Below are 23027 nucleotides of genomic sequence, written 5' to 3'. Positions count from 1 at the left end.
CATAACCTATATTACAAATTTAAAAAAAAGATAAATACGCGTTTTAATGTTTACTCCTTTCTTTTTGTGCTTTTTAAAGAAAAGGCGTTCCAGCCTGAAACCTTGTGAAAAATTCAAACGTCTATTTATCCTTTACTTTAACTGAACTATAAGTATCTTCCTTTTCTCTTTTCGATTTAATAGCGCCACAGCGGTCTCCGTAGGAATTTTCATTTGCGTTGTACACATTAGTTATGAAAACTTTGCTGCTTTTAGGAGGGTTTACAAAAATTTAAATGAATATATAAATATTGAAAATTATTTTCTTTTTTTCAGTTAATGTGTGCAAGTTTGACCTACTTATTAACTTCGAATAACGTGTTGTTGGTGTTGTTTTTCTAAAAATTATGGTACCCTCACTGGCACATCGGTATGTCTGCGGATTTATAGTGCTGGATTCTACGTTTCGATACCCATGATAGGCAGAACAATGCGGCTCACTGTAGAACTTTGTACTTAATTAAAAACAACTAAAAATATAGCGTTTATTTTTATAATCTCATTCTAGAGCCCCCCTTTCATACGTTTTTGATAATTCTCTCGAGTTCATTCAGGTGACGTCATGAAATAAATCATGTTTCTTATTAATTTGATTCAAAATTGACTAGGCGTAGGTTAGGGTTTCTTATAATCATTAGTAGTATCATACGCCATTTACCTTATGATAACATGAAACGCTAGTTTACCTTTTTGGCTAGGTCACAGAAAGTTTTAATATCCGGTATTGCTAAAAGTTTAATCATATATTTTAAAACGCCAGGAAGATTCTTGGAAGTACATACAGTAAACAGGTTGTTATAACCGGTTTCTATTTTGTACTCTTGGCATACTTCAGTTGTAGGTCACGCATTCAGCGCCAAAATACGCTGACTGGGAAATTGCAAGACCTGTACATTATTTTTTCTTTAAAATCAGAAGACATTACACAACGTTTACATGTCAAACCTTTTAAAAGAAGTGAATATAGTTAACAAAGCACATATTTCAAAGGATTTCGGAGATCATCATTCATTGTAAGTGGAATAGAATTATAAGCCAAAGATGATTTTTGGAACTATTGTTGTGATACCACTTCTCTTTGCTTTAACCACGGGTAAGAAAATTATCTTCTGTAGAAGTTTAAAAAATAATAACACTTTAATATTTTAAGCCAAATAGTCTTGTAATAAAAATCAATTTAGTTTTCAGACATTTCTTGAAAAGGTCAAAATAGCATGAAAGTTTTGTTTCTAATTTTTAGATCGTGTAAAATAATCTTGTAGTTTTTAGCACTGATAAAAGCACTAAGCTGAAATTAAATGTATCTGACAAATGGCTGATTTATACAGAAATCATCTATGTGCTTGTTATATATGTATATACAACTTCGTTTCTTTATTTTGTAGGGCCTGGCATGGCCTAGCGCGTTAAGGCGGGCGCTTCGTAATCTGAAGGTCGTTGGTTCGCGCCCGAGTTGCGCCAAAACATGCTCGCCCTCCCAGCCGTGGGGGCGTTATAATGTGACGGTTCAATCCCACTATTCGTTGGTAAAAGAGTAGCCCAAGAGTTGGCGGTGGGTGGTGATGACTAGCTGCCTTCCCTCTAGTCTTACACTGCTAAATTAGGGACGGCTAGCACAGATAGCCCTCGAGTAGCTTTGTGCGAAATTCCAAAAAAAACCTTAATTTTGTATTACAACTAATATAGAGAATTCTATGTAAAAATGCAGTGTTCAAAACATCTTGTTTACTTACTTCAGTACTATTATGATATAAAAAATGTACACATCATTTCTTTGTTGTTTAGCCAGATAAAGTAATCTAATATACTTATCTAAAGTTCAAGAAATAATGTATTATTTACTGATAAAAGAATTGATTAGTTTAATAAAAACTGTTACGTTAGTACTATAATTTATATCGGACGAATCTTCACTTTATTATGTCACGTATTACGATTTTGAACTGCCTGAAACTGAATTACATTGTAATTTAAACTTAGAACTTAATTAAATATAGAGATGTATCAAATTTATGATGCTTGCCAACAAGATTGATATACATGTTTTCCTTCCTTGACAAAAATATAATTTAATATACTAATAATACGTTATATAATAACGGTTATTTCAGATAAAATTTTTACAAAAGTTTTACAAATTTATAAACAATACTTAGTCTTCTATCCGATCTGGAATTTCCTTGATATCTTAACAAAGGTTCACGACGGGCGAATTAATTCTGAGTTGATATCGAAACAGTTCACTTAATGGGTATTTTTTACCACTGAAGTTATCTTATGTTTTCGTAGAAATACTTATGTCGTATGGCAACCCCCTGAAGTTAACTAGTTTGTAATGTTCGAAATCTATAAACATACCTAATCAAATATCTGTAGTTTCCCGATTAATAGGTGTTAATTATAGTTATAACTTCCAAGATTTATAGTATCCCAACTGTAGCAAACCAACAATATAAAACGGTCTCTTGGCGCGTCGATTCATAAACTTTAGGCGAGTTTCTCCAAAATTCAGTTGGTAGCAATACTGGCAATCTCTAATATTTTAGATACATACTTAAATCATTGTTGACTCTTTCACTCGAGAACATTCTACAAATTTAAGGAGTAGCAGGGTATTTCGCAATACTTATATGTAGTTCTAAATATATAATTAAAACAAACATGGATATTAAAATAAATATATAACAGTAAATACGTTACACTAATATGAAAATGTCTAAATATAAAACTTAATCAAGAACGTTTAAACAGATTTTTAGAAGAAAAAATCACACATTTTCGTCAAAATTATAACACACCTGATATGTAGATAAGGTTGAAAGATTTACGTTATGACTTTATATTTATTATTTATTAGTCAATAATTTCTTTAAGAAGTTAGTGTGCGGTATAGTTTATGTATATTACATCCGACTGAAACCTAACTGAGCAATAAATAAATATATTCAACACAACTTATATTTAGGAATAGTGATAGTGTAATATCTTTATCTAACCGCCACATTTTTTCAAGAAAATGAAGTTATATTATTGTTTGCAATATTTGTATTGTGTTTCTGCCTTCGCTGTAAAACTGGTGAGAAACGAAATATAAAGTGTTAACAATACTTTATATTTCATTATAAAAGTTAGGACACCCTATGGAAGCCTGTGTATTTTTGTAACATTTTTGGATGCATAGATATTTAATCTCAATTTCAACAATACTGAGAGATTATAGGAATATAGCTAAACAATTAAAACTGAAGAAAAGATCTTTTAAGATCTTCTGTAAATGTAATTCTACAAAAATGCATATTCTAACTGAGGAAAAAGTCAGGACACCCTACCCCCTAAGAGCTAGTGTAACCCCGTTTGGCTGAAATAACTGCAGTAAGATGCTTCTTGTAGCCATCTACCAGTCTCTGACATCGGTTTGAAGAAAGTTTGCCCCACTCCTCAATCCAGAATTTTGTCAGCTGTGAGATGTTTAAGGGGTTTCTTGCATGTACAGCCCGTTTCAAGTCACTCCACAACATCTCAATGGGATTAAGACCGGAGCTTTGACTCGGCCATTCCAGGACTCTCCATTTCTTAGTTTTCAGCCAGTCCTTGGTGGATTTACTGGTATGTTTTGAGTCATTGTCGTGTTGCAAGGTCCACTTCTGCTTCAGCTTTAATTTTCTTACAGATGAACTCACATGTTCCTCAAGCACCCTCTGATACACAGTAGAATGCATGGTGGATTCTATGATTGTGAGCTGTCCAGGTCCTGCTGCAACAAAGCAGCTCCAAACCATGACACTTCCACCTCCATGCTTCACAGTTGGTATGAGGTTATTTTCCTGGAATGCTATATTTAGTTTACACCAAACACGTCCTCTGTTCTGGTGTCCAAATAATTCAAATTTGGACTCATCTGTCCAAAGAACATTATTCCAGAAGTCCTGGTCTCTGTCTACATTCTCTCTAGCAAACTTCAGTCTGGCTTTGATGTTTCTCTTAGAAAGCAAAAGTTTCCTCCTTGCACACCTCCCATGCAAGTTAAACTTGTGCAGTCTCTTTCTGATTGTAGAGGCATGCACTTTCACATCAACAATAGCCAGAGCCTGCTATAGGTCCCGTGATGACATGTTAGGGTGTTTGGAGACTTCTTTTAGCATCTCGCTGTCTGCTCTCGGGGTGAACTTGCTTGGACGACCAGACCTGGGCATGTTGGCAGTTGTTTTGAAAGTCTTCCACTTGTTGATTATTTTCCGGACAGTGGAATGTCTGACTTTAAAATCCTTTGGGATCTTTTTAAATCCCTTACCAGACTCATAAGCCGCTACAATTTTCTTTCTGAAGGCCTCAGACAGCTCTTTTGCTCTCACCATGGTGCTCACTCTCACTTCAACAGTCAGGAGCACAGCAAACTAAATGTCTGAGGTTTAAATAGGGCAAGCCTCATTCAGAATGCTGAGTAACGATCTTCTAATCATGTGCACCTGGTGTGATACACCTGTGTGTGAGTTGAGCCACTTTAAGTGGGAATAAATGTGGGGGTGTTCTAACTTTTTCCTCAGTTAGAATATGCATTTTTGTAGAATTACATTTACAGAAGATCTTGAAAAGTCTTTTCTTCAGTTTTAATTGTTTAGTTATATTCTTATAATCTCTCACTATTGTTAAAATTGAGATTAAATATCTATATATCCAAAAATGTTACAAAAATACACAGGCTTTCATAGGGTGTCCTAATTTTTTCACATGACTGTTAGGGTGTTAGTCTATACCTGGTTTGATAATTATGTAAAGTTTAGCTAAGCCTTTGAGCAGTATAAGCATGTAGAAATGAATCCAGGACTCTCAAAGGCAACTAAAGGTCAGCTAGCTATTCATATCACGACATCAGCTTATATTCAGTTTGGTTAATTATATAAAGCGTGGCTAAGCCTTTCAGCAGTATACCTATGAACATGTAGGAATGAATCCGAGTTTCTCGAAGGCAACTCAATTTCATATTATCCATATTACCATACTATGTTTATAATCGCTTGTGTGTGTTATGTTAGATTTAGTATTGTCAAATAGCATATAATTTGAGTTTGTGTAAAGTGTAAAATTATTTAAGTTAAGACAAATAAGACGAGACAATTCTCAAACCAAAACATGAGAGTAGAGAGCCTGGATTTCTAGCGCTTTCATTTTTAGAGAAAAAAAAAACAACTGTAATTTTATATATTTGGCAAGTACAAAAGAGCAAAATAAATCATGCATATGTTGGTATATGGGTGTTATGTTACCAATAAAAAAAATAAAGCATTTACTTTCACATTACGGATAAATCATTTTTGACACTTTTTATTAAAAAGTGAATAATACATCAATGTTTGTAATAAGCATGCACTGACACATATTTTATTATAGTTTTCTGTAGGTACAAGCTGAAAAGAATATACTGAATACTGGTAATGCACTGCAGACGAAGAGAGTATTATTGCTTGTTGTGCATATACTAATGGATTCTATATAAGTCTTGTTAACTATAATTGTGAATGATATCTGTGTAGTTACACCTACGATTCCGATGTCTTAAAATTTAATCACATGATACTGTTATGTCATCGTTTTTGAACGGTATCTTCACAGTTTAGCTTGCAGATGTTACACAGAATTCAATAATCACTAAACCATAAAGAGTTCCTACAATTCTTACTTAATTACGTGTACATCCCCATGTTCTCATAAAGACTTCAAAATATATCCGTAGATTAAGTTCGCAAACATCTCAATAAAAATGATTTATTACGAACGCTGAAAACTTTATTATACATCATGATAATAGATCTAAGTATCTGCACTACTAAATCTAGTAAACTCCTTAAGTAATCTGTGGCCATCTACTCTTGGACAAACCGGCAGCCATGTTTACAATGAACAAAAAAAAATTGCTAATGAAAAACAAAAGTTTATATTAGAAAAATCGATGTTATGCATCCATGGGCATAGTTAGAAAAGGGTCAGTCGCGTGTATGATTGAACTACGCGTGCAATGACTTCATGATGTAAGAACGGGTTTTCATAACTACCGGAACTTGTTCTATTGAAGACTCCTGGTATGACCAGTGGTTAAGGACGCTCGACTCGTAATCTGAAGGTCGTGGGTTCGAATTCTCGTCACACCAAACATGCTCGCCCTTTTAGCCTTGGAGGCGTGAATTTTACGGTCAATTCCTCTATTCACCGGTAAAAGAGTAGCCTAAGAGTTGATGGCGAGTGGTGATGACCAGCTACCTTCTATCTAGTCTTACATTGCTAAATTAGGGATGGCTAGCGCAGATAGCCCTTATGTAGCTTTGCATAAAAATTCAAATCAAACAAATAAACAAATTAAAATCTATTGAAAAATTAATGTCCAACTGTCCAGTACTCAATAACCAACTTAGTAATCAAGAAGGGAGACAGAGACCCAAGTGTACATGATCCTCTCAGGTCACGTGTCCAAACAACGACCAAATAAAACATCAACCTTGCAGTAGTTGGCAGGAAGAGGTCTGACTGAACGTGACCTTTATAAGTCGAGCACAATGGCCAAATACTTGTCCTGACTTCGCTTCATTTGCAGAGGTTTCTTGTCTTTTAACAGATATTTATTACATAAGCACGAAGATCATACACCATGTATTCAAAATGAAATTAAACAATACGCTTGTATAACTAATTAAAATTTACTCTTTGAAATTCTTACAAATGCTTGCATTTTATGTTCAACAATTTGGTAATTATTATTGAAGAGTGAATGTCATGAAATAATTTATTCAACAACCATACAAAGAAGAGGCCCGGCATGGCCAGGTGGTTAAGACACTCGTACTCCAAGGGTTTCGGGTTCGAATCCCCGTCACACTAAACATGCTCGCCCTTTCAGCCGTGGGGGCGTTATAATATTACAGTCAATCCCACTATTATTTGGTAAAAGAGTAGCCCAAGAGTTGGCGGTGGGTGGTGATGACTAGCTGTCTTCCCTCTAGTCTAACACTACTAAATTAAGGACGGCTAGCGCAGATAGCCCTCACGCAACTTTGCGCGAAATTCAAAACCAAACTTTTAACTAAAACTAAGTCAAACACATCAGTGAACTCTTAGGTGCTAATGAATATAAAAAACAGTATTACTGTGAACTTTATTGAAATAAATAAAAAAGTTAAGCAAATCATATACACAGCAAAAACTATAATTTTGCTATGTACTAAAATCATCTTTCAATCCTTAACGCACTTATCACAAACGCTTTTGGAACTAAGAACTAATTATGACCTTTTTTTTTTTTTTACTATATCCCTGAACCAAGTGTAGATGCTTTTGTATATTAAGTAACAGTATATCTACAAGAATAATAACGTAGTTTTCTTATTATTTGACAGCGGTTAAATAAGTCTGTAAATTTCCAGTTAGTTATTTTGTAAGCTTCTGTAATAATTGCACTTCTCTTACTTGAATTAGTTTATATTATAACAGTTGTTATTCCTACAGTTTCTTATATAAATAGCGCCTAGACCACGTATATGTCTGTCCTTTCCCAGCCGGCCTCTTAAGGTGTAGTATTGAACGAAAAATCTATTCAGGACTGGATATTTAACGTATTACATATTCTTTTGCTTTAACATGTACCTTTTTAGAGCTAGTGGATTTTGTTTTCTAGAACCTGGCTTCATTTCTCTGAACAAATAAAAATTTAACATTTTAAATAAGTTAACAGTACACTACATAACTTAGACGAGACCAGAATGTACAAACTATCCTCTCGATGTCCAATATCCAAATCAAAACGCTTCGTAGTAGTGACAAGCTCAAGTTGTGTGTGTGAATTAAATTATATTCGTTGACAGAAAATCAGCTAAATGACCATCTCTATATATTTTTGAAGAATAAAACAGCATAAAAACTATTTCAGATTAACGTATTTTACAACTGGGTCACGACTATTTTTTGTTTAACAAAAACATACCCTCACGAAGCAAAAAAGGCAACTTAATAATATTCAGAGTTAATCTTTGAAGTTTATAATTTGCGTAAGGCTCTCGGCCATAAATATAAAATATGAGTTCCAAACAAAATATACGTACACAACAAAAACTAGAAAATAAGCAGAACACTTCAACACTATATTAATAACGTTTAACATTTCCTGTTATTGTGGGATAGTTCAGTTGAAATATCAAAAAAATCAAAAAAACTTTATTATTAAGAGTAATTTTGTGTTATTCATGAAAGTTTATTTTTCAATATTAATATAATTAAATTGGAAGCCAACTCATTATTTTTTGTCAATGGTGTGTTTATGGTATATTTTCTATATCCTTTTTTTTTTTTTTAAAGACAAGTTAGCGTAGTTTATTATATGCGAAAAGTACGCATGGTAAGAAGTATATTTATAGATATACATATATTCAGATCTATACAATATTGTTTTTATAACGTAATATCATTTTTTTCCCACAGGACCGAAAGTAATTGAGTCTTAGTTATATTTCTTACCAGCGTTCACTTGCCAAAACTGTATGAATTGTGTTTCTAGATATATAAACCTAGAATTCAGTTATGTATATTAATCCTGAAGAAGCCGCAACGGCGAAATGTTAGTTTAAATAAGAATATATTATTTGATATTTATCTGAAGTGTAAAGATAGTTCTTTCTTAACTTTTATCAAAACCTAGAATTCTGTTTGCAACTTCAATATATATTGATGAGTTAGAGATATCAAAAATCCTTTTCCATTTGAGGAATGTCTCAATAATGTAACCATAAATGGGATGCACAAAGAGGAAATTCAAACAGCAAAAAGAATGTGTTCAAAGTAGAGAAAAGCGACCTCTTTTTGTTGTTGATTTTGAAAAGAAAAGTGAATAGCAGCTCAAAGGTTTCCATACAGGGTTTAACGACGATAATTACCATTAAGCAAGTGTTATTACTTTGAATAAATCGACTGAGTGTGACGAAATGTCAACTGGTACTAATACCATGGCATTGACAATCTCATAGCGTACCCTGTTACAGAAGAGCAAAGTGACTATCTTCAGTCAAATGTAACAACTACTGAAGGTACACTTCAAAAAAGTGTTCCTGAAGCTTAGCAACAGCTCAGTGTTGGTACCTCACCAGTGTTGGTGAGTGTACATCAGTTGAAAACATAGAGCTAACTGTTACAGTTAGATCTCTATAGCATTCTAAAGATTCATTTTTTTTTATCAAATTATCCTCTAAAGTCTTTGCTGCAAAATGCTGAATAAGTAAAACATGACTGGCTAGTTTGGAATAATATTAGTCAAGCTTTGTACAGTTTCCTGTGTCACTTTCACAACAAAACTTCAATTGCATCACTTTCTACAGTGACAGCTACAAAAGGCTGACCAATAACAACAGCCTGGAAGAAATTTTATGATAGGTTCTCAGAGCATTAGAGAGAGAATTGCTTATAATAAGAAATGTTATACTGAGTGGTGCGAGTTTGAGAGACGTTTTGGAGGAAACTCTGTCTTACTTTACACCTTAGGAATAATATTCTTTTAAGAGTAGCTAAATGGAAGGTTATCCTAAAAAAGGATTATAGATGCTGTCTTTTTCTTGGAGGGAAAGGTTTAGTCTTTTTTGGATCACAGAGAGCCAGTGCTCCTGATAATGGTAGGTTTTAGGAATAATTGAGCTGCTTATTTATTACGATCTAGTTCTCAGGAAGCATCTTCAAGCCCACTACTTGTAAGGTGAGTTCTAGAATTAATTCATAGTAACCTGTTCTCAGCATGACATCACATTATTTTAGAGGAAAGACTTGCAGCAAAATAATTTACTATCATAATAGATGGAACGCTTGATTCATCTCAAGAACAAACGACTTTTATCCTGAAGTATGTGTTCATGTCATCAGAATGTTCTTCCTTTATCATTAAGTAAATATTACTTTCTACTAATGCAATAAGAAGACCTGGGCTGATATTTCTAAACTAATACTTGATTGTTTAGCTAATCATGAATACCAATAATGGTTTGAAGTGCCCAAGAATATGGCAATGGGTTCATCATAGCTAGTGACTATAATGGCTCTAGTACTAAAAGGTAATTCCCTCGCTAACTTCTCACAATATGTTGTCATGGCCTCAAAGTTTGTAGAGAACACACAGCAGAAAGTTGCACAGAGGCTGAGACATTTTTTGGAACAGTTTAAAAGCTTTACAATCTATTTAGTTGTAGTCCACAGAAACAGAGTATTAAGATTAAAAAATATAGGATGTTTTCTTTATTGGCTCTCAAGGACATGATAAACAGACAGAGACCTTTCGCAGTTCATCTTCCTGCAATTCTGAATGCTCTATCAAAAATGTTCAACTCAATCTTACATCTAAAACAAGAACTGAGGTGAAATGTATAACTAACTGTAAGTAGTATTTTTTTTTTTGCAACTTAATGATTGAGATCTAGTTAAAGATACTTGTGACTGTCAATCAAGTATTACAAGCCCGTAAAGCTACCATTGATAATGAAGTGAACAACATTGAAAATCTGTTGATTGATTTAAAAACACTGCATGAACATTGGAGTTCAATTCTTAATGAAGCTAAACTGATTACAAATAATATGAACCTTCTGCCACAACTGCCTGCAAAACACATAACAGTTTCCAGGGGCTCTCATGATGAGAATAAAGAGGACCTTTTGTCTAATTATGAAGAAAATATAATTGCAGAAGAGACAAAATTCAGAGGAAACAAATTTTGGAAGATCACAGATTCTGTTATTGACGTATTCACTACAGGGTATAGAGTAACCATGAATATTAATCAAACTTTTTATTTTTGTGGCAATATCAAGGTATATCAGAAAAACATATACATCCAAAAATTAGTGAGTTTGTTGACAAGTATAGATCAAATGTGTCAGAATACTTAGATGGATAAATGAATTAATCAAGTGTCATCCATAAAGCTAGCTTTGATAATACTGTATTTGATCATTTTAAACCTTTTAAACAAACAAACTGCACAAATTTAAACTACACCCACTTTTCCCAAATGCTTCTGTAGTCCTATGCATTCTATGTACAGTTGCAGTTGAGGTCTGTTATTAAGTTGAAATTAATTTAAAAAAAATATCTCGCTCCACCATTGCCCAAGACCGACCGACAGATCTGAAAATCACTTGGTCCGTTCTTTGGATTTCAGCAGAATCATTGATCACTCTGCCAGACAGAAGGCAAGGAAAGTACACTTTAACAATAAAAACAATTACCTGGCCCAAAGATGATAAACCCATTTATGTATTAAAATAGAAGAAAATTACAAACCTAATTTGTATTCAACCAGTTCTATCTTATGTTGCTATTAAATAATTGAAATGTTTAAGCACAATTAAGTATTGCTTTGATATATTCACTGTATGAGCATTTATTTCTCTTCATTAATTCTATTCATTTATTTTACAAAATTCTCTATTTATTAACTTTTGATTTCTTTTTAGGTAATAATGTGTTTGAATGTTAGTGTATTTGTCAGTTGTATGGTAATAGAATTAATCACTGATTCCTCAAAAGCTTGTAGACCATTTTCATGTATACAACGAATAAAAACATACATATAAATGGGTTACAAAATAAGCCTAAAACTTCATAATTACTCATAAATTGATGTATTTAATTAAATAAACTATCGATAAACAAATGCACACTAATACTACCTCTATAAATTCTCAAAATATGATATCAAACTTTAAAATCTATAAAAAAATCATAATAAGTTAATATGATACATATGCCATGGTAAAGCTACCAGAATAATATATAATAGTGCATACGAAATCTGTCGACGGTCAGTTTGTACATTTATATCTGGGTCTAGGGAATGGAGGGAAGCATGTAACAATCTCTCTTCGGGACAGCTTTCGACAGCTTTGGATGTATATTTTGGTAGATTAGGGTAACTGCGATTTAATCCATTCTCAACAGGTCTGTAAAGTCTGTCTTGATCTACTCCTCATATAATAATAAATTGGAATTACTAAAACCACAGGTACAACATTAAGCACGTTATGGTAGATACGATATTATAATATATACAATATAAGCGGACGATTGTTACTATCAATTTTAGTTTGTCGCCATGGTGTTCTTTGTTTGTTTAGAATTTCGCGCAAAGCTACTCGAGGGCTATCTGCGCTAGCCGTCCCTAATTTAGCAGTATAAGACTAGATGGAAGGCAACTAGTCATCATCACCCACCGCCAACTCTTGGGCTACTCTTTTACCAACGAATAGTGGGATTGACCGTAACGTTATAACGCCCCCATGGCTTAAAGGGCGAGCATGTTTGGTGTGCTCGAGATTCGAACCCGTGACCCTCGGATTACGAGTCGAACGCCTTAACACGCTTGGCCATGCCGGGCCTATCGCCAGGGTAAGGGCATACGTTTGAGGCTGAACCAAATGTTTACATACAGCACCGTATAAGCATACATGTCGTTAGAAATAAACCGTGCATGGCAGACATAACCAGATACTCAGTGAGGTGCGTCACGCAGGTAACCACGATTTTTTTTAAGGAAGAGGTTCACTTGTAGTTCACCATAAGAAGTTTCTACTAGTACAAGTAATGAAAACGTAACATAATATTTATATTAGAATACAACACAAGACAATTTTTATTTTAATATAAAAGTCAAAACTAAATTATAAATGTGCCCATTTATTATATAAAATAGTTTAGATATATATGGTAGTATATATTAAATATCACAAAGAAAAATTTAAAATAACAGTGTAATATATTGCATTTCCAGAATAACAGTTGTATTTTGCTAAACCAATTCTGTTGTTGTGTTTGTTTTTTGAATTAAGCACAAAGCTACTCAATGGGCTATCTGTGCTCTGCCCACCACGGGTATCGAAACCCGGTTTTTAGTATTGCAAGTCCGCAGACATACCGCTGAGCCACTTGGGGCTCTAAACCAATTCTATGAACATAAGACGACATCAAAAATATGTTCATAATAATTACTTTGTTGGTTGGTTGTTGTTAAGCGAAAAGCTACGCAGTAGGCTATCTATACTGTGTCCATCACTTGAATCGAAACTCGGATTTTAGCGTTATTAACTTTCGTACTTGCCGCTGAGCTACTAGGGGAGTAGGTCGACTATTCACACAGAGCTTCTTTCTTCTTTAAATTAATATTTGACCATCATTATAAACAATACTTCAGAGATAATTTACTAAAAATAAAACAATTAACTGAGCACTAAGTATAGCTCTATCAACATGCAAAACGAAAAGTCTTAACTGATGTCAGTATCACTTTTTACATGCAAAGGTTGGATTTGTGTTCCAAACAAAGAATGCTTTCAGGTGAAGTATTGAAACAAAGATGTTTTCTGCGTATAATGGTTATTACGCAAGTAACAAAAAAGTGGATTGTTTATTGTTTTAAAGTAGTTCAGACTAGAAAAGTATTCAAATAAATATGATTTTTTTCTTGTAGATAATTTGTGTATATATTTTAAAAATTATTGGCTAAGGAAAGGCTCGAGCCCCTTCCCTCGTCGTTGTGCTCATGAGATTCATATATCAAGCATATACTCATTTTGAGAAAATCCGGAATCACATCCAACTGTATTTACATATAGGAATATACTATATATATGGTAGTATGGTATGAGTGAAAATAGTCAGTGATGTATGTATCGACTGCTACAAACTATAGTACGATACCATGTATGCTCATCATTATAGCCACTACATCTTATTATCCTTGTTCTGCGGGTTCGCATCCCGGTCGCGCCAAACATGCTCGCCCTCCCAGCCGTGGGGGCGTTATAGTGTGACGGTCAATCCCACTATTCGTTGGTAAAAGAGTAGCTCAAGAGTTGGCAGTGGATGGTGATGACTAGCTGCCTTCCCTCTAGTCTTACACTGCTAAATTAGGGACGGCTAGCACAGATAGCTCTCGAGTAGCTTTGTGCGAAATTCTAAAACAAGCAAACAAATCCTTGTTCTATTGTTTTACCATGTGCTTGGCCCTTGATGTTAATACCTAACTCCGTTAGGCTAATTTGGTTGATACAAATCTCTTGAAAGCCAAGTCATTTTTAACACTCCTACGAAAAGTGGGGCCTAATAGGCCCCAGAGCAACTTGAAAGGTTATTAATATTAGGCTAATAATTTTGTATTTAAATGAAATTTAAATGATATTTAATGAAATGAAATCAAATGAAATGGCAATTTTATTTAAATACAAATTTATTAGCCTAATATTAATAACCTTTCATGTTGCTCTGGGGCCTATTAGGCCCCACTTTTCGTAGGAGTGTTAAGTGATTCCAGATACTAAAAATACTCTAGAAACAACTATTTTACAGTCATAGTCAAGGGTATCTAAGGACTTTTTCAAAATTCTACATTTGAACATACAATACCGATACCGAATTAAGTTGCTTTGGTGGTGCCAATAATTCATAGTCGTAAACTATTAAATATAGCATAGAAAATATTAAGAATAATGGTGTAATATATTGCAATTCTAGAATAACAGTTGTACTTACTAAACCAAGTATGGTTGGTAGTGTCAATAATTCATGGTTACAAACACACAAAGATTCTTTTACCATATATTTTTGAGCACACAGTGACGTAGCCAGCACTACAAAGTATGCGCGTGTGTGTGGTCTTTTTACTAAAAAATATGGATCTTCTACACAAATAATTTCAGTGATATACTTCACTCTAAATGAAATTTGTAAAACTAAAATATTTAAAAATTCAGAATGCAAAAGCTAACAGTTACGTAGACTTACCTTAAAGTAATAACCTACAGAGTTGTAAACAAATGTCTAGAGTATCGGGGTAGTCCTTCAACCCTCGACTACGCCATTAAACATATCATTTTTTGCCCGATATTAGATAAAATATTGAACATTTAATTTACTTTTGAGTGTGTGTGTTTTCTTAGAGCAAAGCCACATCGAGCTATCTGCTGAATCCACCGAGGAGAATGAAACCCCTGATCTTAGCGTTGCAAATCCGTAGACTTACCGCTGTACCAGCGGGGAACAATTTACTTTTGAGCTGTTGTTTGTAATGAATATGATGTTGTTTTTTCAATCAGGTGGAGTCCCAAAAAATGAAGAACAGTGTTTACGCAAAGGTGGTATGTGCATATTTAAAAACTACTGCTCTGTTGAAAGTAGGGATTCTGACTTTGGACTGTGTTCGACACGGGAAAAGAGCAATGTCGTTTGTTGCCATACAGGTAAGCCTTAGAATCACTGCATCATATTTATGAAGATATGAAGATGACACTTTACATTTAGACTCTTTATGTCTATGATTAATGAAAATAAATATAAAACTAATTTAATTAATGAAAATTTAACCTCAACTAGTTTATACAAAATGCAAATTACGTCTTATATTTCTGTAATTTGATTACTTTGATGTTCTGTGTAATTATTATTACATCCCATATTTCTCTGATACTCATTTTGACGAGCGCATGAAATAAGTTATCATTTATTCATTTCGCATTTTTATTAGAAAAAAAATTGTATAAATATTTCTATCGTACAGGATTTCAGAATAATATATATATATATAAAGATTTCGTGTGTCAGGTTTGTGCGTCACGTATATCACAGTGCCAGTTTCCAGAATATTACTTAGAAATCTTGTAGTATTCAAATACACTGGTGTACTTTATATAATAATTTCGTACTCGGACACTAGCGAAAAGAAACAAATAAAACAAATCTTTAATGACAATTAATGTATGTAGCGTCTACTTACTAGACTTGCTGGTTTCCTAACTCTTCAGTGAATATTCTAGCTGCTAGGGTAAGAACGTTTTAATTGTCCACACCGGAAAATGACAATCATTATTTTATGTTTGCACAGGACAAAAACAAATGGAATTCTGACTTTCGCGCTAAATTCACACAAAAACGATAAAAATTGAGGCATATACCAGATTCCAATACTGCATACGTTATGGAATATTGCAAACAACATTTTTTGGGCGAAAATAACCTTATTTTATACTAGTTTGTATAAGAATTTGCGTCACCACTTTAGATGGGCTTGCCTCTTCTTTAATTATGAAGACACAGGGCCAAAATGATACGAATGTCTAACCATTGCATATAAAACCTCTACCTCAGTAAAAGGATCATTACATGTTTACGCACTGTTAACATTCGTTAAACAAAAATTTCCTAATACATAAAAACACTTGCAAGAAAAATTAGAGAAAAAAAATCTAAATATATCTGACAAAAATGTGTACAACTTCAATAATTACAATTTCTGGTCACATATTTTTGGAATGTGCATTTTATTCTGCATGGTTCCTGAAAATCAAACGAGTTTTTACTGCAAGGCTAAATTCGAAACACTGTGATTCAGACATAAACATCCATAACTTTGAACTGCAGACCAGAGGGTATGTAATCAGTCGGCACCATAAACCACTGAAGTAGCTACATGAAGTTGTGGACTTTACCGTCATACTTACAATGCACCCACAACTAAAACTACAAAAAGTGTCTAGTATAATCGCGTATTGAGCCTGAGACCTTATGATCCTTAGTCTGATAAAGCTAACTATTAAGCCTCGTTCAGGCTATGCAGAAAGTAAATTAAACCCTTCTCTGTGAAAAAATACGTTATGCCATACAATTAGCTTATTATTGAATTAGATTAAAATCTGCGTGAAAAAATAAGCAATAATCTATACGATACATTTTCAGTTAAATGTTTTGCCTCAGAACAAAGTCACATTGCGCTATCTGTTGTATCCACTGTGGTGAATCGAACCCCAACTATTGACGTTATAAATTCTTAGACTTATCGATGTCCCTTCAGGGTACAGGTTAAATTGATAGTTGTAAATAAATGTATATACTTATAATCAATATATTTGTACAATTATTAAATTTTGTATTTCAAGTTTCTATCTAAATCAAGCACGTCCCCCGGTGGGACAGCGATAAATCTTTAGATTTACAACGCTAAAATCAGGGGTTCGATTGCCCTCAGCAAATAGCCCATTGTGGCTTTGCTGTGAGAAAATACATACAACAAGAACAGTTTAACTGGTTTCAGTTTTGAGTGGTGTTTTTATTGCTAATCAATAAACCTTTTGTAATGAAATGATCGATTGGAGTGTTAGCTTTGTACGAGATTTTTCATAAAGAAAATATCATGAACAAATTAAGGCGAAATGGGTAAAAACTTCATAATTTAGCTCAGCACCTGGGACAAAAGTCTTGGAGGACTAATCTACAAAGTAGTAAAGATGTAAAGATATGCTACTTACACATATTTGTCCTCTAAGGCTATCTATACAAGTGTCATGCTGAAGTAGAGTTGCCCATTTTACTTTTATTTATCATGAAGGCTCTACCTCTATCACCTATGAAAGAAAAAATAATTTGTGTGTTACCGTGAAAATCGCCTGTTCTTGGTGTAGATAGAAACTGAGAATACAAACATGATTAAGTGTCCCAAACTGATTAATTATCCTATAGTGTAAGTACATATATGTATCTATAACTTTTCTTTAAACCGACAATTTATTCAGCACATTATTATTGTTTTCTTTTGCAGATTTTAACATTTTTAATCTATAATAATAATAATATACTTCAATTTGTTATATCAACTAACTGTTCATATAGCGTCCATGAATCGTTTTATTTTCTGTTAACTTTAGTATACCGTTATTTTAACGTAATTGTACAACTAATTGAACTATTTGTCAAAATGTAGCGAGTTAACATTAACACTTCCAAAATACCTTTTAAGATTGTTGAATAACACTGCTTAGGAATTAGCCAGCATTTTACTGATTAGAAAATTTAAAATGAAAATAAATTTCTCCTTTTTACCGATGTAGGTTTCTAAGTTATATGGCTTCTAAACGAATATGTATTTTAATTCGAAAGGTAACTAATAAGTAGCTAATCAGTTTCAGTCGTAGACCAGTGTCGCAATGTTGGTGGTGAGTGTATGACTAAGGCAGCGTGTCATCGAGCACCTCGACAGACAAACATAGACTGTGGTGAAGACAGTGTTTGTTGTATACTACTTTTCTAATTTCTGTTTGTTGAAAATTAATTTTGATGATCCGTTCTAACAATACCATAAACTAAAATGATTTTATGTATTCGTTAAAAATGTAACACGTCTGAAAATTAAAAGTAGTTGCATAAACCATTTCTAACATTTTTCTCAGATTTATGAATTTCTTAGTGAATATTTAGTATATTGTTCCTTGAATATTTATAATTATTGTTTTAAATACTTTGTAAAATTCAAAATAAAAAAATCCTTAAGTGTATTCAAAATAGTGAAACAAAACGTTTAACATGTATATGGGGGGTTGTAACCTACCGATCACCGTAGTAGAGTAAAAAAATTACTTTCAATGCAAGGAAACATTCTTAAACAAACAATTTAATTATTAAGTGATGTGTCAATACATAGATGCCTCTCTTAATCCTCTTGGGGACAAAAGCCGAGTCTCAGTTATAAGGCTTTGCCAGATCCCCATGTATTAGCATTTAAGACATTCAGAGTTATTTTCAAATAGTTTTGCGAATGGAATGGATTTTGCACAAAATGTATTAGATTAAATCATTAATGTATTCATTTTTAATCTTCCCTTTTGTGGTAAATACTGCACATTTTCAAGCACACAAAACATACAGTCTGATTTCACGCATTTCGATAATTTAATAATTTTCGTATTAATAAGAAAATCTAAAAATCCCAAAATTATAAATTTTCAATATGCAACAAACGAACGTCACATTGTTCACTTTCAAATTTTATTATTTTACTACCTTAATTAACATAAATACGTTTTAATTATATATAACACAAAATTCTCAATATTTAGCGGAGTTAAGTACAAAGGATACCCCAAAGGAAAGACTTGTATAATTGTTGTGTGTAACAACTGGGGTTTTATGAGTATAAACGGTCAAAAGAAGATAATATGAAAGAAATATGTTTTTAGGGAATTACAGAAGTAGGAACGTAGTTTAATTGTTTGTTTGTTTTGTTATTATGCACAAAGCTACACAAAGAACTATCTGTGCTCTGCCCACCACGGGTATGAAAACCCGGTTTCTGGCAGTATGTCTGCACACGTACCACAATGTCAGTGGGGGAAAAGTAATTTAATATAAAAAATAAAACAAATAAATATGAATAACAGTAATAATAAACGTAAAAACAAAAACTTAAAATTTGTGTTGTGTAATGGACATTTCAACAGTTATATATATATATATCATTCCTTGTAAAAACAATATTTTTGAGATGATAAAGTCAACCACAAAATGATAATAAAATATTATTTTTATGATTATTAAATATGATAATAGTTTTTTAATGAATAATGAGAACGACAAAATGTTCAACAAAGTAAAAATGTGCATAACACAAAATACAACAGAAGCAAGTCAAAGTTAACTATATGCAGTAACGTATATATGGTCACTTTCTTATCTAAATAAAATATGGTTTGTGATATCCTTTCATTTACAAAATACTACTACAGTGACATTATTGGTGTTGTTCAATACGTATTCTGCAGACAACAACTGTTCCTCTATTTCATTTCTCAGTACATCCACAGAACACTAAACTTTTTAGGTTCTTTTTAACAACTCCTATCAAGAGCTCTTTAATAAGATCACTTCTCTTCAAAAGTAGAATACGTTTATGTACCGAGTTACCGTATTTTATATCTTTCTGTACCCACTTACAATAATAAACCTATCCTTTGCACATGGTGTTGAAATTCCTTTCCACTTTTTTAAGAAAAAATATTTAAAATGAATAAAAAACTTTAACCAGGGAATTATCTTTTTAAAATATAATGGTTGAAAAATCTAGTTTTTATTGACTGGTACTAATTATTAAACACTTGAGGGTAATTATTAAAAGTGGTATAATTTTGGTTCTTTGGTAAGGATGATGCAATAAAGATACTCCTATCAGCCACTGTCTGCATCTTACATCCCCTGATATAGTAATGGCATAATAACTTTAACATTTCACTTATTGTCTGTTTGACACCAGCAATGTATTTAATGTAAAAGTAAACTCCAAAAATAAATTTTCTGATAGAGATTCTACATGCTTTATATTTCATCAGATAACATTGAAAAAGATAAAATTTGGAATACTCTCTTTTGTGCATTTTACTTTCTTTAAAAACACACCAGACACTTATATTTTGCACGGAACAAAATACATAGACATATATGAATAAATGCATATATGTTTATATTTTTTCGCTTTGTAAACACCTATAATTAATAATTAAAAATCACCATCCTTGCTAATCTGATGAATTTATTATATACTTATAGAAATAGTAAAAAAAGAAAATTTGCCTCTTTTCTCAGACCAGAACAATAACTTTATCATCTTTCTTGCAACCTTTTATATATTTTCATAAAAAAAAAAAAGAGACATTTATATATAAGTAATAGGTTTACACACAGAAAGCAATGTCTCTTGTATAGCACAAATAATTGTAAATTGTTAGTAACAGACAACATATGGTCAGTAGACACCACAACTGTAAGAATTGTCATTTCTCAACCAGGTAAAGCAGTGGTTCCCAACCAAGGGTGTGAGATAACATTTGTTTTAGCCACCTTCACTTTTATTCTTAAATAAATAATTACTGTGAGGGGTGTGAGAACATACTAAAATGTTTTAGGGGTGCAGGGCATAAAAAAGGTTGGGAACCACTGAGGTAAAGTAAGTGTAAAAGCAACAAGGCAGTTATTGTGTTAGGGCAATACAGCATATAATGCATAAAGTATTCACTTAAAATAGGCTCTAAAGAAGTGAGAAGAATATCTACCCTACAAATGGCAATTTAAAGACCCACCTTTTGTTTCACAAATGTGGAATGGCATTCAGGGTCAGATCTATTGGATTCTGTACAATATGAACATTATTATGTCTGGATCCAGCTCACTTTTCTATTCCTCTCTTTATGCTATTTTACAGTTAATAATAATTAACATTAAGCACCTTTAATGCTGCTGGTGAATGTCTTGCTTTGATTTATTTATATTTTATATAAAAAAACAACAACTGAAAAACAAGATATTAAAAGTGCAAATCATTGATGTATGATCTAACAGAACAATGATTATTTCACGTTAAAATGTAACTAGCCTTCTCAGAGAGATATTTATTCAATGGTGTATTAGTAAGTATCAACAGATTGCATTGAAGCACATACTAAATTTCAGATGGCTTTTCCTGTAAAAACAATTTTGCATACCTTTTTTATTAATAACATTTTAGAGTGCTTATTATTTATTATAGAGACTTTGTAGAATGCAAGAAGGACTAAAGTTTGTTCAATGGTCAACAGAAGTGAATATATGTTCTGAAAACACTCCCTATTTTAGTTATTGAAGAACATGGAAACTATATACTAAGTTTTGTAAAAAGAATGGGATAAAAAGAGATTCAGAGTAAACATGCATGATTGTTGTTGTTTGGAATTAAGCACAAAGCTACAGAATGGGCTATCTATGCTCTGCCCACCACGGGGGGAATATGGAGTAACTACACAGCTTGTATTACATCTGCTGGATAAAGAACTTGGCATTCTTTGTTGAAACTGATTCAGTGCTTGCAAAAATAGAAATGGCATTCATAATTATCTGATATACTTAACTGCACAATGCTGTAGAATTCATTGCTACAAATTCAATAACAGATGATTTAAAAAATTTTCTGTTGTAAAGAAAAAATGTTACAATAGATCATTTAAGCTTTCCTTTTTTTCTAAGATGACTGTTTGTAAGAAACAGATGTATAAAAAACACCTTAAAATAGATTATTGTGTATTATTTTAGTTTTGCAAGTAGCTTTTAGCAGCTTTTCAAGTATTACAAGAGTTTTAAGGTTTTCAATTTCATATTTTGGAAAAATACTTTTAACTCCTAAGTTCAGAATTATGGATAAACAACATTAAGCTACTTTTTTTCTACTTCACAAGACAAATATTTCCACATCATGATGTGCTTAGCATGTTGTAGAAATGCACATTTTATTTACTCTGGAACCTACATGAAATTATTTTTAAATGGAGACACAATTTGCAGCTGTCCATATATTTGTTATCAATACTTGACTAGGAGTTTCTCCATATTGACAATTTCACAATCCAACTTAGCCTGATATCCGTAATTCACTTTTAGCAACAAACTGACAAAAGAAGTACAAGTAACCATGGATAAGTATATTATTTAGTTTAGTGATATTATAAACAGTAAGATTTACTAAGCAAATAGCTGAATATCTGTTTTTCAAAATAATCGTTTTCAGTTCTTACAATAAATCAACACATTTAAGAACATTTCAAAAGAATAATTATTCAAATTAAGTGTGAAAATACAGATTTACAACATCAATACCACACATAAACATTTCCTTATGCAAATATTGAAACCAGTAATAAAAAGTTTTAAATAACTGTTTCAGCGTTAACTTTAAAGTAGACTTCTTATTCACTAACTTTCTTTAATTGATAATTTTGAAATAATTGTTTCACTCAGGGAATCAATAGCATTTTTTAAATTATAACATTCTATATCAAATATTATATTCAAAGAAAAAACCTTTGCGATATACCATGCTAAAACTTTTATCTTTTGCAAACAACAAAGTTGAAAATTCATGACCAAACGTGTGTGTATATGCATAAACACACACATAGAATACTCACATTTTAAGCAGTTTTTCTAAAGATTTGTAATTACATATTTTACACAGTAAATAAAACTGTATATATAAAAATAATGTACACTTTACTCACATATGTACACCCACACTATAGTTCGAAAACAAACTGGAATTTATCACAGTATCGTGTGAATCTTTTTTTTTTCCTCGTTATAATGTATCTGCATAGCTCAAGTAAATAAATATGAAATAACTTAAGTTTTCA

The 23027-nt window shown here is 32.5% G+C and overlaps 1 protein-coding gene across 1 annotated transcript; it reads left to right on the top strand.

The window, feature by feature from the left end:
• Positions 1-895: 895 nt before the first annotated feature.
• On the top strand, positions 896-18259 carry LOC143256947 (uncharacterized). Its single transcript, XM_076514859.1, has 3 exons — positions 896-1132; positions 15147-15290; positions 18003-18259. Exons 1-3 carry the CDS (start codon positions 1081-1083, stop codon positions 18128-18130), a joined length of 324 nt encoding a protein of 107 aa, XP_076370974.1. The 5' UTR covers positions 896-1080; the 3' UTR covers positions 18131-18259.
• Positions 18260-23027: the final 4768 nt, after the last annotated feature.

Source organism: Tachypleus tridentatus, chromosome 7 (assembly GCF_004210375.1).
Source record: "Tachypleus tridentatus isolate NWPU-2018 chromosome 7, ASM421037v1, whole genome shotgun sequence".
In the NCBI taxonomy this organism is placed as follows: domain Eukaryota; kingdom Metazoa; phylum Arthropoda; class Merostomata; order Xiphosura; family Limulidae; genus Tachypleus; species Tachypleus tridentatus.
This window is presented reverse-complemented; position numbering and strand designations above follow the sequence as displayed.

Bases quoted from the DNA above. Each gene is read 5' to 3' on its own strand.
- LOC143256947 (XM_076514859.1), top strand. From the start codon at position 1,081: ATGATTTTTGGAACTATTGTTGTGATACCACTTCTCTTTGCTTTAACC. The intron at 1,133-15,146 runs GTAAGAAAATTA...TTTTTCAATCAG, and splicing joins TCTCTTTGCTTTAACCACGG to GTGGAGTCCCAAAAAATGAA. The intron at 15,291-18,002 runs GTAAGCCTTAGA...GTAGCTAATCAG, and splicing joins TGTCGTTTGTTGCCATACAG to TTTCAGTCGTAGACCAGTGT.